The 13,883-nt window shown below is 34.4% G+C and overlaps 1 protein-coding gene across 1 annotated transcript in view; it reads left to right on the forward strand.

Moving 5' to 3' along the window:
• The window catches only part of MINDY2 (MINDY lysine 48 deubiquitinase 2), a 33,415-nt gene extending 19,849 nt beyond the window's left edge, over window positions 1-13,566 (forward strand). Inside the window, exons 7-9 of the mRNA XM_074880066.1 lie at window positions 7,113-7,286; window positions 8,535-8,708; window positions 9,922-13,566. Of these exons, the coding sequence (XP_074736167.1) occupies window positions 7,113-7,286; window positions 8,535-8,708; window positions 9,922-10,041 (468 nt within the window). The 3' untranslated portion in view covers window positions 10,042-13,566. The remainder of the gene's footprint in view (window positions 1-7,112; window positions 7,287-8,534; window positions 8,709-9,921) is intronic.
• Window positions 13,567-13,883: the final 317 nt, after the last annotated feature.

Consider the following 13,883-nt stretch of genomic DNA (forward strand, 5'->3'; position numbering starts at 1 on the left):
CAGAAAAGTCCATCAATTAGGAAAACTGAAGATACAACATATGCCAGAGAAAGTGAAGGTGTAGAACTTTTAGAACAAGAACTGTGCAATTCTTTCTGTAATATTGCTCTTCCCTCTTCCCCCTCCATAACTGTTTTATTGGTGTGTTTCCATATATTGGTTTGAAGTTAACAAATGGGAATTATACCTATAGTAAGTTATATACATATAATAAGACTTGTGTATTTTTAGAAACATTTACACTATGAATAATTAACAAGAATTTATAATGAAAATCCCTTAAGTACATTAGTCTGTTTATTACTCTAATGAAGCTAATACTTAAACTTTTAGTGAAAGCTTTCATGTACAGTTGATAGCAACTTATACACTGGGGATATTTCTTAAGTTCAGTGGGGCTTTCAAAGGCCGATGTTTTAGTGAAAGGACTTGGATTTCAGTATTGTGTTTCAAAGAAAGTAGAATGTACATTGGTCTTAACTGCACTTACTGGAAGAAAGAAAAAAACCCTAGATTGCTAAGCTTTTTCAAAGGAAATGCAGAAAACTGTTCCAAGTTCTCTTATGTGCTTATCTTCTTTAGGATTGAGAAGGTGTAAGTAATTTAAGAAGGAGTACATGGTGATATTGAAATAATTCAAAGAACAAAATTCATAAATTGGAGACATTTTAAAGTTCTACATATCGTTTTTTCTAATAAAACAGATGAATCCAAATTGCTTTAATTCTGCTTGTATTGGTGCCACATAGCAATCACATGATTGCGATTGAGCCATTTTTAATATTTGTGGTGCTTGGTTGCACAGATTTATTTTTTTAAACTGTATTAGTTTTTTCCATGTTCTATATGCATTTATCCATTATTCCTTAATAAGGAATAATCATGTGGATATTTTAGAGCAGAAATGGGAGAGGTGGAGACTGGTAGCATCCTTTGTGCATATAATTCTGGGTTTTAAGTCTTTCTTGCAAAGGGTTTGCAGTATTTATTATTTGACACATAGTATCAATTTAAAAATAGAAGACTTACTAATACTGACAACACTTTACCCAGTTATACTGAGTTTAGAGTGGCTTTCCACTGTCGGAGCAAAGGATCTTTACCTTGCTTTTGGATTGCTCATTTTAGAGGACTGTTTTACTGAAATGGGAGTTATGTGAAAGTGTGAATAAATAGTGCAGTATTCTGAATTTCTGTATCTTTGCTTTGAAAATTTTTTCATAGGCTGTTGCTACACAATGTTGCATAGTGGCAAGAACTCCTTGGAAACATTGGGCATACTAGTGCCCAGCTAGTGTGATTGTTAAGGCTGGTTAAATTTTTCTGCATGAAAAGTAAAGGAATTTGTAAGGAAGGGAACTGGAGTGACTCCTCACAAATGTGGCTTTAGTATTATTTTTTAATTGTTACTAACTAACAATAATAAAACAGGTGTTTGGTTTTTTTACTCTTCAGTGCCTCTTGCAAGATCAGAAATATTATGCTTATGAATATACAGCAACTTTATGAATATCTGGTGTAGATTAGGGAGGTATCAGTGCTGTTACATAACTGTAAGCAAAAGTTTTAACAGTCTCTGCTAGCAGACATTTAAAAGGCATTTCTGTACTAGTTAGGGGATGAAGATAATACTTTGGGCTTTGAGGTGGACAATAATAGGTGAGAAGTTGCATTAGAACACTTTTAAAAATACAGATATTTTAAAAAAGAGTATTACTTATGAACAAGAGAAAAAGCAAAAGGGGGGAAAACTGGTTTTAGTTCACTGTCACTGTATTTGAAAATATTTGTTACTGTTTTGAAATATTCCAGTTTAATATATGGGCACTCCTAATTCAGGCAGGTAACTGTTGTGCCATTTTTACATATCTTCCAAATTCCTGACTCTGGGAATAAGAGTTAAATGGAAGGGCTGATTCAATAATAATTTTTCTGGTTTAGATACAGCATTCACTTTAAAATCGTGGAAGTTGACAAGTAAAGTAACAGTAGCAGAAGAATGATGGGCAGTGAGTTGTTTTCAGAAATTACTATGTAAAGTTTTCAAGTAATCTTCCTCTAAAGACTTCAGTGTTTTTATTAAAGCTGCTGAGTTGATATCACAGTGTAATTGCAAAGATTCACAGATTGCATTTCAGAATAGACCATCAGTTCAATTATTAGTTTATATTATTAAATATAGTACTGAATAATTGATAATTTACTATTCCTATTCTGAAATTTTAATAAAATTTGCATAATACAATATGTTGTCATTTCTGATTTGAAAGAAGTTTGATTATTAGGATCATGTTTATTTTATGAAAATATGTAACTTTTAAAAAAATTATTGCATATAAAAGGAAAACAAATATGGCAATTCTGTAATATATTAGACATCTGTCAAAGTGTGGTGAGTGTTAGTTAATAATGGCAGTTCAGTTACCAGATTCTTGATCTCTTTCACTATTATTTGTCCATTTGCCCGAGTAGTCACTTACTCTGCTTCCTGTCCCTTTAAATTGCATATTAATAGTCTTGGCTCATGTGATTATACACTAATCATTTTCAGCAGTTAAAGATGTGATTTTTTTTTTTTTTTGCCTTTGCTTTTCATTACACAGATAATAAATACATCAAATGGTAATTCCCTAGATCAAGGAAAAACAGGACTGTAAAGAGGGGATCAGTTTGGTAAGAATATCTTAGTTCAGTTGGAACATTTTTCCCACTGATGTGACTCTAATACAACCTGTTTTCTTTACTGAAAAGTAACAAGACACTTACCTGTTTGGATTCTTAAGTATGTTTGTTGCAATTATGTCTTCTAGTTTATAAATGTTGGGTTTCTGTTTCAGAACTCCACAGACTTTTATTCAAATACAAAGTATGTTTCGTAGCAATATTTGCACTTTTTTTTAGGTGTTTAAGATGATGTCTGAGTTTGGCATAGTAGAGGCGATGTATATAACTTCTTAAAAACTTGTTTGAATATTCTTCAATTTCTTAGTAAGTGTACAGCTTTTATTCTGATGATTACTCTGAATCAAATGGTATACGCTTTTAAAAAAAATCCTTAATTTTCTCTAACAGTTAAAATGTTAGGATAGATTAATCTCCAAATTAATAGCACTCATTTGTGTCAACATAAAACACCTTTACAAAAAACAAGGGATCTGATCCAGAAGTCCAAGAGAACATCTACATAGACTTTAAAGGATAAGGCTTAAAATGTTTGTTTTTACTGTATGAAGCTATTGGACAGGTGTCAGGTTTTCCTTTTCAGTTTTCTAAACTGCTGGAAACTTGTTAATTGGCATCAGAACAAGTAGTTTAAAAGCATTAATTTTCACTACTGAATCTGGTCATGAAATTAACCCAGGAAAGGAGGTCTTGTAGTATCACCTGCAGCCTACATCTGTTTGCATTTCAGAGAGGTTTTTTTGAGCAAACCAGAGGACTAAGAGATCATTCTTCTGGAAAATAATCATGCTTTTATCCTTAGCTTTATTTCCATTTTTTTATATGTGAAACTATAAAATCTGGGCATTGGTCTACAATATCTAGATACTGATTCTTAGGATAAATAACTATTCATAACTTCATTGTAGGCACAGTTTACCTTAACAGTTACGCACTTGAGACTTTCTTTTATTGTTTTATTTCCTATTGACAACAGTTGTTAGTAGATACTACTGCTGTATTGTATGTGCTAGTATTTTTGGGAGCAGTGTTAACACATGAGACTGTGTATTTAATAAAAAAACCCCACATTTAAAAATAAACCTAAAAGATTAGCTGGTAATAATTTAGACCTGACCAGTTAAGATTTTATGAAGGTAGAAACACATTTAGCTTGTAAAGTGTGATATTGTTCTTGGCAAGGCGTACTTGAAAAGCATATTTGTGTACATTTGTTAGCTTCATTGCATGACCTTAGTGTGCTGATGATCCTGTTTCAGCTTTAACCCTGACTGAAAGGCAAATGCAGAATCAGGACCATGATCTATTAAGTAGAAAACACATTCTGTGTTTTACCTTTTTTAAAGCCTCCTTCCTAGTCTTTTAGCTTCATGTAAATAAATGTTTCTACACTTAATTCTTACTGATTCTGTCACTGTGTGCCCTCTTTCCCTTTTCCTCCTTGTGTGTTGCACTGAGTGGAGCTGAAGTGCAGAAACTTAGCTTGGTAGGCTGCAAATGTGGTGTAAAACTACTGGACACATCAAGTCAGAAATCCCAGTGTTGTATTGGTTGTATATCACTATCTCTTAGGAGCTAGACTGATCTCATGATCTGGTAAGTGGTGGAGAATGGTGGCTGCTTCCCAGCACCGGGCATGTCAAATTTAGAGGCAGCGTGAAGGTCGAATGATGAAAAGATTTTTCTCATTTCACAGAATCCCCTCAGTGGAATTTGGGTGTGCCAGTGAAGTTGGCTGTGAGCCTTTACGACTGGGAAGAGAACATGCATGGCATTAAAACAGTGCCTATAAAACCAGTCCGTAGATATGGCATCTATTTGCTTCTTGCAGGTAGAAGGAACAAAAGCATCGAAGTTCTAGGAAGTCTGATCTCTGTAGAGATGAGTTAGATACATTACACCTAATACAAAAAGAGCTGACTCCTCTTATTTTGTATATGAAACTGAATTACCACAGGTTGCATGAATATTAGCAATATTATGAGGGTCCTTGGGAATCTATTTGGTTTTTTTGAGAAATTCCATTAAATTATACTAATACAAAGAGAGATCAGAGCATAATAAAAACCAAAAAGGGGAAGATGCATCTCTGATCTGTGCTTTCCCATTGCTCTTTCATTCCAACAAGGTGAAGAGGAACTCCGACCCTTCACGAGTACTAGGGAGCCTGTGTTTGTTGGTTTGCTAGATTTTGTCGAAGTGAGGCAGCATATTTTTGAACTCTGCAATTGGTATTGGAAGTAGAATGGTATTGTTTAGGTAATGTGGTGATACATAATGCAGTTTATTGCCTTTCACTGAGGAGCTGTGTTAATTTTTTTTATTTACTCTAGGATGACATTTTTAAAATCAGTGTTCAGGTATAGTTCAGCTGTGGAAGTCTTAAAAACAGAAAGCAAGAATATGAGTTTTATTTAAGATTGAAACAGTTCTCTATTTCAAACGAGTGTTGACAGAGACTAGATTCTATTCCCATAAAGGTAATGATATACTTCAATATTTGCATGTGAAAAGTTCAATTTACGATAGTTGGGAAACTATGAAAGCATTAACATTTTCCTGTTTCAGTATTATTATTAAGCTACACTGTTTATGAACTGTTTAAAAAGTAATTCAAAATGTATGGTGTAATAAAGGAGAACTTGACCCCCCTCTTTTTTTTCTTTTTAGGTTTTGTTTGAATCGATGTGCTGGTCAAAATAATATTTAAAAGGTTCAAAAACACTTACCTTAAAGATTTTTGGGATTTTCTTTTTTAATACTTTTTATGTAAAAGATGCTGTAAAATAGGTCTTCTGTGCAAATTGGAGATGTGAAATTTTTTCCCTTCATTTTCTTTGGTGATTTTTAATCATCAGAAGTAGCATTCAGTTTTTAGGCAGGTTTCTGAGGGAAAGGTGATTCCCTAGATCACCTTAGTGATCTGACTTGTTGCTGACAATTGTATTTATGTCTGCAAGCCCACCTGTGCTGAGGTAACTGCCATTCCAAAACTTGAACATATAGTAGTGTCCTTTGTGGGTTTTTTATCTGTTCTGTTTGGCCTTTTGTATGAGCGTGTCTTGTGGCATTAAGTAATACTAGAATAACTGCTGCGTGTGAATCTTCAAATAATACTTTTATGTCATATGATCTACCAGCTGCAGAAGGGATGGCTGTAACTTAGTAGGATTGAAGAGATCTAATTAATTTCAGCATCTCTTACAGTCTTTTAATAACTTGAGAGACATCAGTGAGCTAGTTGTGTACTTGCTGACTATGGGCAATGTTTTCATTTTTTGCCTGTTCAGCCTATGAAATCATTAGAACAGGAACTGCCTCTTGTGTTTTGGTACATTTTCAGCACAGTGATCTTTGAGAACCCTTTGTGTGCTGCTGTAATACAAATAGCAAATTTTTGTGTGTGTCACAATAAACTGCTTTGATTTCTAGAGCTAAAATACTGCAACAAGTTTTGCATTGAGTATCTTGATCTGCTACATTCAGTAATAATAATGGAAGCTTCAGTCTTCATGTGCTGTATGGTCAGTAAACAATATTCTTGTTTTGGAGTACAATTCCAAAACCGTGCTAAAAAGGGTAGGATAACATTAAAATCTTAATTTAAATTGAAATTTAAACATGGATTTTTGCACTGCTTTGCTGTCCCTCAAGCATGCAGCACCACCATATCCTTTTACTTGAGGGCCTGCTGTTGTAATTTTCCTTTGATTTCAGCTCCTCTCCCATTCCTTCAACCTAAGCTTGCATTTCATCTTTCCTGTACCTTGTATTGTCTCTTTCACTCCCAGACCAGCCCATTTTATAATTTCAGAGTTTTAAATCAAGAAATTTGGCCTTATGGAACTGTAAAAAGGCTAAAATCCAAAAAAAGCAGTTATTGGTGACAAGCGATAGCAAGAATTGTAGACTTAGTTTTTTTCAGTTGAAATAAACCTCACATTCTGTCAAAACCCATTATAAAACATGAAGTCTGAGATGTGGTCACTTTGAGGTAATGCCTCTTGGATTATTTGGAAAGATCACCTTTGTCTCCAAGTCTTGTCTTTGGAATTTAATGTGATTTATCCTGGGATTTAAAATTTACATTGCCAGTCTTGAGGTATACTTCTTAGGTGTGTTTCCAAGGAGTTATCAAGGTATATATTCATGTTTTATATTAATATTTAGTCAATATGAACTTTAATAATGAAAAATTACAGGATGGAATACAGAAATTAAGTGTGGCTGTTAATTTAGAAATGAATACTATTATCTGGTGTTTGAATGCTGTATACTGATTTATTTAATTTTTAAACTTGCTAAAAAAATCTAAATGAATGTTTTACTGGAATGCAACAGCTGTATTAGCTGCTAATTTCTGATAATTATATCAGACTGTAAAAAATACTTTTTTTAGTTTTACAGGTTTTCTTTATTCTTCTGTGTAGGGTCAGCTTTACCTGTTGGTGACAGACCAGGGCTTTCTTACAGAAGAGAAAGTTGTCTGGGAAAGCTTACACAATGTGGATGGTGATGGAAATTTCTGTGATTCTGAATTCCACTTACGGCCTCCATCAGACCCTGAAACTGTCTACAGAGGGCAGCAGGATCAAATAGATCAAGTACTGGATTTCTGCCTTTCTATTGTGTTTTTCTGTTTACTTGTGACTATATATAACAATTAGTACTACTTTTTAGTCATATGTATGTATACTTACACAGATGTGTATGTATGTGTACTCATGCATATACAGGACTATAAAAAAATTCTTTACTTAGATTCGGGTTCTCAAAAGTGCTACTTTGAAGTATTTGGATGACTTAAAGGGAGGAAGAGTAAGACAAACTGTGAATAGTTTGGAAAATCTGATTTTAATATCTCAGAATCCCCTTCTGTAGAGAACTCAGGTGAAATGGCACATCTGCCTTGTGTGTGGAAACAGAAACTTCGCCTCCTGTAACAAATTCATTTCAGCTCATTAATATAACTGAACTTTGCCTTCTGATGCCCCCTTTGCTGAATGTAGCACAAAACCCAGCAGATTGTGTGTGATGGTGGTTGTTTGTTGTTTCTTGACTATTTAAAATAGTTACCAGAAGTCATGCCTGAGACAGGACTTATTTGTACCAGTGAACGCATAAGCACGTAGCAAGACCAAGCTCCTTGGAAATCTTACATTTCCTTTGCTTTGAACAAGCAAAATAAGTTTGTTTTTATAATAATCACTATTAATGTTTTTTAAATGCTGGGGAAAAAAATGAGTAAGCAGATGCTTTTAAATAAATTCAAGCACCAGATCTTTCTGTTGTATGATAAAGAACCTGGCAGAGATAACAGGGCTAATAATATCTTAGGTAGCTGTCTGGATATATCTAAAACTACCTGTTGATTATTTTCTCATCTGTTTAGGAGTTAGTGTTCCTTATTGGTGTACTTTCCACACTGTTCGGTAGAGTGGTGACAGATACTTTATCAAGCATAATCAGAGTGTTAATTAGAAATAGAAAATTACAAAGAGACAGCTTCAAAATCTTTACTTCTACCTAGAACTGGTATGAACTGACACTTTTGCTGCTGTCCAGGTAATGAAATTTAAACCTGAAAGCAATTGCCTTTAAACTAGCTAGTGTGTATGCTGTGACATAGGCACTGTGAAAGGAGAAATGTAAAGTAGCTTTTAGCCTTTCTGCAGGTCAGGTTATGAACAGGTTCTGAAACAAATTCCTGTTTTCCATGAGGTAAATGTATTTGAAGACGAGGCTGTGAGAAAAGTGATGGCACTGTATAGCTGCACATGCTGAAAATAATCACTTGGTATGACTTGACTCTTTTCTGTGAAAGAGCATTAATAAACAAGTTTACTGTTTAGGATTATCTGATGGCATTGTCTCTACAACAAGAGCAGCAAAATCAAGAGATTAACTGGGAACAGATCCCAGAAGGAATCAGTGATCTAGAGCTAGCAAAGAAGCTCCAAGAGGAGGAGGACAGGAGAGCTTCTCAGTACTATCAGGAACAAGAACAAGCAGCTGCTCAGGTCCAGGTAAGAAAGCAGAGTATGATCACTAATTTTGGGAGTACTAACTTAATATTTATATAGACACATCTATGTTTGTAAATGTTTCAGACTGGTAAGACTGCTACTTACATTGTATACAGCAAGTGATGAGATGAACATAGGAATCTTAAGAAATATGCTGTAATTGTTGGGAGTATGCATGCAGATAACAGCAGTAGCTGCCATTTTAAAGCAGGCCTAACCTTCTAAATTAGGGTTTCATTCATACTATTTAAGTTGGAATGATGGCATGAGTTAATAGTAAGGTCACAAAAATTGTATTAGCTAATATTTTGTTACTTGCAAAATAGCATTCCAATAAGAGCTTTTTGATAGTAGTCAAAGTTTTGTCTTTATTTTGCCTTGCGGAAGTTCGTTGCTTTATGTTTTTAGGGTTTTCAGTCTATGATATCATGTGAATCTATTCAATCCAGTTTCAAATTAGGAAATTAACAGTTTCTCCCAGTACACTTTTTTTGTCCCATCCCTATAAGAAGTTGCATTCAAAATGCTTGGAAAATGCTCTTCATGCACATGTATATACAAAATCACCATATAACTGAATCTCGTGTGCAGGAGGCAAATTTAAGTTGGTGCTCTGGATTCAGGGAGTTCTTAACCACTGAAGACTTTTAAAACTGCTTTTATTAACAAATATGTAAAAAATATGTATGAAGGCTGAATCTTTGGCCTGAAGCAATTCAGAACCATTAACCAGTGTGCTTGTTAAGCATGAAACAAAAATTTTGACAATTATAAGTTGTGTTATTTTCACTGCTTGTTGCTTTAATAGAATCATCAGTAGCTACTTCTAAGACAAAGATTCACCACTGCTGGCTGCAAAAAGTAGGAGGAGCTGAAGAACCTGCTTAACAGGACTTGACAGCATGCTTATTTGCAGCTCTGAATGGATAACAGCTGGAATAGATGATGAATTAACACAACTTATGTTGCCTTTGTATACCAACCCCCTTGCCAATTTCTTAACTAGTTTCTAGTCACAAAAAGCTGCTGCTTCTATTTTTTAGAAATAAGTTTTATGGCAGTTCTGGAGTATTTATACAAAAAGACCCTACCTGAATTCTGCTGTTTGCATAATAGTTAAATTTTTGTCTGTGAAGTTGAACATAGAGTAATACTTTAGACTGCGTCTACAATAATGTTTAGTTTATTCAAGATTTTTATTTTTCCTACATAGCAGGTGCAAGGTGCTGCTTCCCCAGCAAGTGGAAGACAATCTGCGAGTAATGAACGCAAACGTAAAGAGCCTCGAGAGAAAGAGAGAGAAAAAGAGAAGAATAGCTGTGTTCTCTTGTAATAGAAAATGGATTTAGTCTGGAGCCAAGTGCATGTTCTCAGAAGCAAAAACAAGGAGTAAAAAGGAAGACAAACCCGTTACATGCCGCCTGTGCCTGATTACCCCATGGATTTTGTTCATGTTTCAAGAGAGGATGGGTGACTTTGTTACAATCATACAGACTTTCTTCAAAGTCATAGTGCGTGCTGCTCAAGATGGAATTCCAAATCACAGTTGAATGCGGCTGTGCTTTGAGTTAGTCATAAGAAATACTGCACCTTGTAGCTGAACACACAAATCATGGCAAGTTTTGTGTCACAGTGACATCCATTACTCGTTACATCAGTTAGTAAGCTATTCTATCTTCTACTCTAAACAAAGGAGGTAGTTTGGTTTGTGTAAGACTTTTTCCTGAAGTCTGCACACTAGCACAACAGAGTTCTGTGTTACTTACGTGGTATGAAACTATATCTTAGGCTGGGTATAGTCTTCACAACACAAGAGCCCAAATAACAGCTGGGCACTGCCTCCTCAGTGTGTCCAGATTTCTTTGCTTCTGGATCTGGTATGTTCGGTTTTTTGAACCCAGATTTATACTGTGTTACTGCTATCATTGCACCTCCTGGCCAGCTTTCTTGCCCCAAGAATATGTGACTTGATAGGCATCATACAAAAAATTGTTATAGAAAATGGGGCATTTATTAATAAGCAAGATGAATATTGTTTGCTTTTCTTGCAATTACAAACTGGGTATGGCAACTCAGATGTTATCAGGGTTAAACAAGTAATTTTATAGGTAACTTCTTTTTCTTTTTAGTGTTTTTTCTCTTGTAGGTAAACTGGACCAGATAAGTTCTTATTTATTGACCTCTCCATATGAATAGGTGAATGATGAGAGGAAACTAAGGTCTATAATAATCATTATTCTATGTAAGAATGCAGAGTTAAAATAACTATCTGCCTTTTTTCCAGAAGTACCTTGAACTTTAACATGACGTTAACATGTCCACTTGTATATTTAAGCAAGTGTACTGTAGTTAAAAACACACTTTTTTTTGTTTGTTTTATAAATCATGTATCCTTAAAAAGCACACTTCTGAAGGGTGAGAGAGAAGCAAGGCTGCTCTCAGATTGTTTGGAAAAGGTGGTCAGGTGTAATATTTTGTTTTTTAAATCACTAATTTAGAATTTTTGGAAACCAGATTTTTCTAATTTATGGGAACCAAATAAACATGTTGCGTCTTGTAGTATTTATAGAATACAGAAACAGAATATCTGCTGAATTTTGAGGGAACCACAAATCTTCCTCCACTTCCATTAAGTCAATAATAATTATCTTCTTGCTGAACCTTTTTGATAAAAATTTCTATTTAGCAATTTGTAGATACTTTTGAAAAAGGCTGCTTCTCCTGGACAAGTTATGTATTCATGCTCTAAGCCTGGGTAAGTGCATTAGTATACAATAATCTGGGAAAGCTAAGGCAGCCAGGTGAAACATGGTGTTCCTCGTTTCAGGTGTTTGGAGAAGGTCTGTAAAAGAGACCAGGTGTCTAAACACAAGTCCACTGGTAAAAAGCCGCTTTAAAATTATTTCAAGCAGGCTTGCTGAAGCGATGGGAATCAGTCATCACATAAATCTGTTACGAACCTAGAATGAAAATCAGATGGGTAAAGGAAGAATGTCTTATTAACTAAAGGGCCAGTTTGTATCACTTATTTCTTCCATGCCTTTTTCTCTTTTGTTTTTCCACTTTTGTTACAATTTCCCTTTTATAGTAATGAAGTAATGAACAGTAGGAGGTCTCTAATATGCAAACTGTAAATTTAAAAATTTCTCTATTCTCTAGAAAAGTCATGCCCAGAAAAGTAATTTTAATACTTAATATATGCAGTTCAGATAATTTTCTATGTTAAAGCAAAGGTTGATGTCTTTTTTCCTTTGCAGCAGTCTAACTTCTTGAAACAAATTAATATGATGGAGGATCACCAACATATAATGACTTACCTACTTTAAGCAGATCAGAAAATACTCCAGTAGTGTCAATAACAAAGACTTTAAGCCAGAATGTTGTTTAAAAACATTCTGTTACTAAGATTTTTCCAAATTTGTGTATTTACATTTATTTATTGACCTTGAAAAATAAATATGTCAAGCTAAGTGTTTGTTATCTTATTATTTTCAGTGACAGTATTGCCACTTTAAATTCCTTTTTGAACAAATCTAGGTGGAGCAGGCATTATGGCTACTGAGTATATCTTTCTGCCTAAGATACTTGCTCATACTAGAAGAATTCAGGTAACATTTCCAGTTTCAGACAGATGTGCCTGAAACCCAATATATTGTAGTTATCATAATACTGTCATTTTGTCACAAAGGAAGAAGAGTTAAATGCCAATGATTATCATGAAGTCTGAACTCCCAGATAATTCAGTTTATCTTTCAATAAAGGAGTAAAGGGCTTCAGGTTATTTGAGATGGCAGGCATGCTATTCAAAAGCTTTCTGTTAATATCCTTTTTTCTTTACAGGTCTTGAAGCTTTAGAAAAAAGGTAAAGAACTCCTGAAATCTAGGGTATTGTTCTGCATGAGTTGAGCTTGTCAGTGACAAAAGTTATAAGCAGATGAGCTTGTTAATATCCCAAATGAAATACATCTGGAAGCTTAATTTATACCCCACTGTGACTAACCATTCCAAAAGCAACTATCACGGTTGGTATCTATGACAGTATCTGATGATCAAAAAAACTGAACAGAACTGCTTTTATCTATAATAGTGAGCTTGGAAAACAATATTACAAAATATTAATGGAATACCAGAAAGACGATGTCTACTTCTGACTGTTTACTTCATTTGCCTCTTTTTTGAAGCTCATGTTCTGGTGAAAGATACAGATTTATACTTTAGGTCTGTTTATACAATTTAGCACGCACATGCTCCAAATACCTACACAATATATATGAAAGCGTCCAGAAAAGTAGAGTAGAACTTGTTTTCCACTAGATAAAAGCTAGCACAGAAAACAGAATTATAGAATTTTTGTTGTTGCATTGTAGTTGTGAAATAAAAAAAAACCTAAATGCAGGTATTCTTAAATTAGCAAAAAAATGAGCACTGCCATAGCTATAAATGTTTTCCTAAAAGGCACTTTGTAAATGCTCAAATATATCACTTTCTTGTGACACTCATGGAATCTGCGACCCAACAAAGCAGATCCAAAGGAAGACTGTAACACCAGAGGATAAAATTAGCATTCCTGAAAATTCACTTAAACACAATGCAAAAAATATATTTTGTAGCTAGCCATCTAGTTAATATAATAAAGTATGTGTCCAGATTGTCTTGCAGAGCTCTTCTTGTGGATCGCAGGCATACACGCTACAAGTGAAGCATGTGCTCTTCTGTGTACACTTGCACTGGATTGCCAGTCAATCTCTACACTCATTTGGTATTTCACGTTATTGTCAAATGTTTCTTCAAACTTGTATATACAAGTTCTTGAAAAAATTTTCCAGTATGTAATAAAAAGCGATTTGAGTTCTTGAAATTGAATCTTTTGGTGTATTCAGCAGGAAATACTCGAGTAAAAGGTGAAGCTGATGTTCTCTTAACTGAACCTTTCTTCTTTCCTGCTACAATAGATCTATAATCCGAAGCCAGCTCATTGCTTAGATCAGCTTTCTTACCCTTAGGATGCTTATCATAGTCAATTGCTGAGGTTATACAATGTACATCCTTAAATACAACATACTGAATTAAGAGCTGTATGTATTTTATGTAAAAGTAGACTTCTTTCAGGTTGTAACCTTAAGCAGCAGGTGACTCGGGAAATGCAAGTTAATTGATGCAGTATCCTCATTAGAA

Source organism: Strix uralensis, chromosome 11, assembly GCF_047716275.1.
Source record: "Strix uralensis isolate ZFMK-TIS-50842 chromosome 11, bStrUra1, whole genome shotgun sequence".
NCBI classification, from domain to species: Eukaryota; Metazoa; Chordata; class Aves; order Strigiformes; family Strigidae; genus Strix; species Strix uralensis.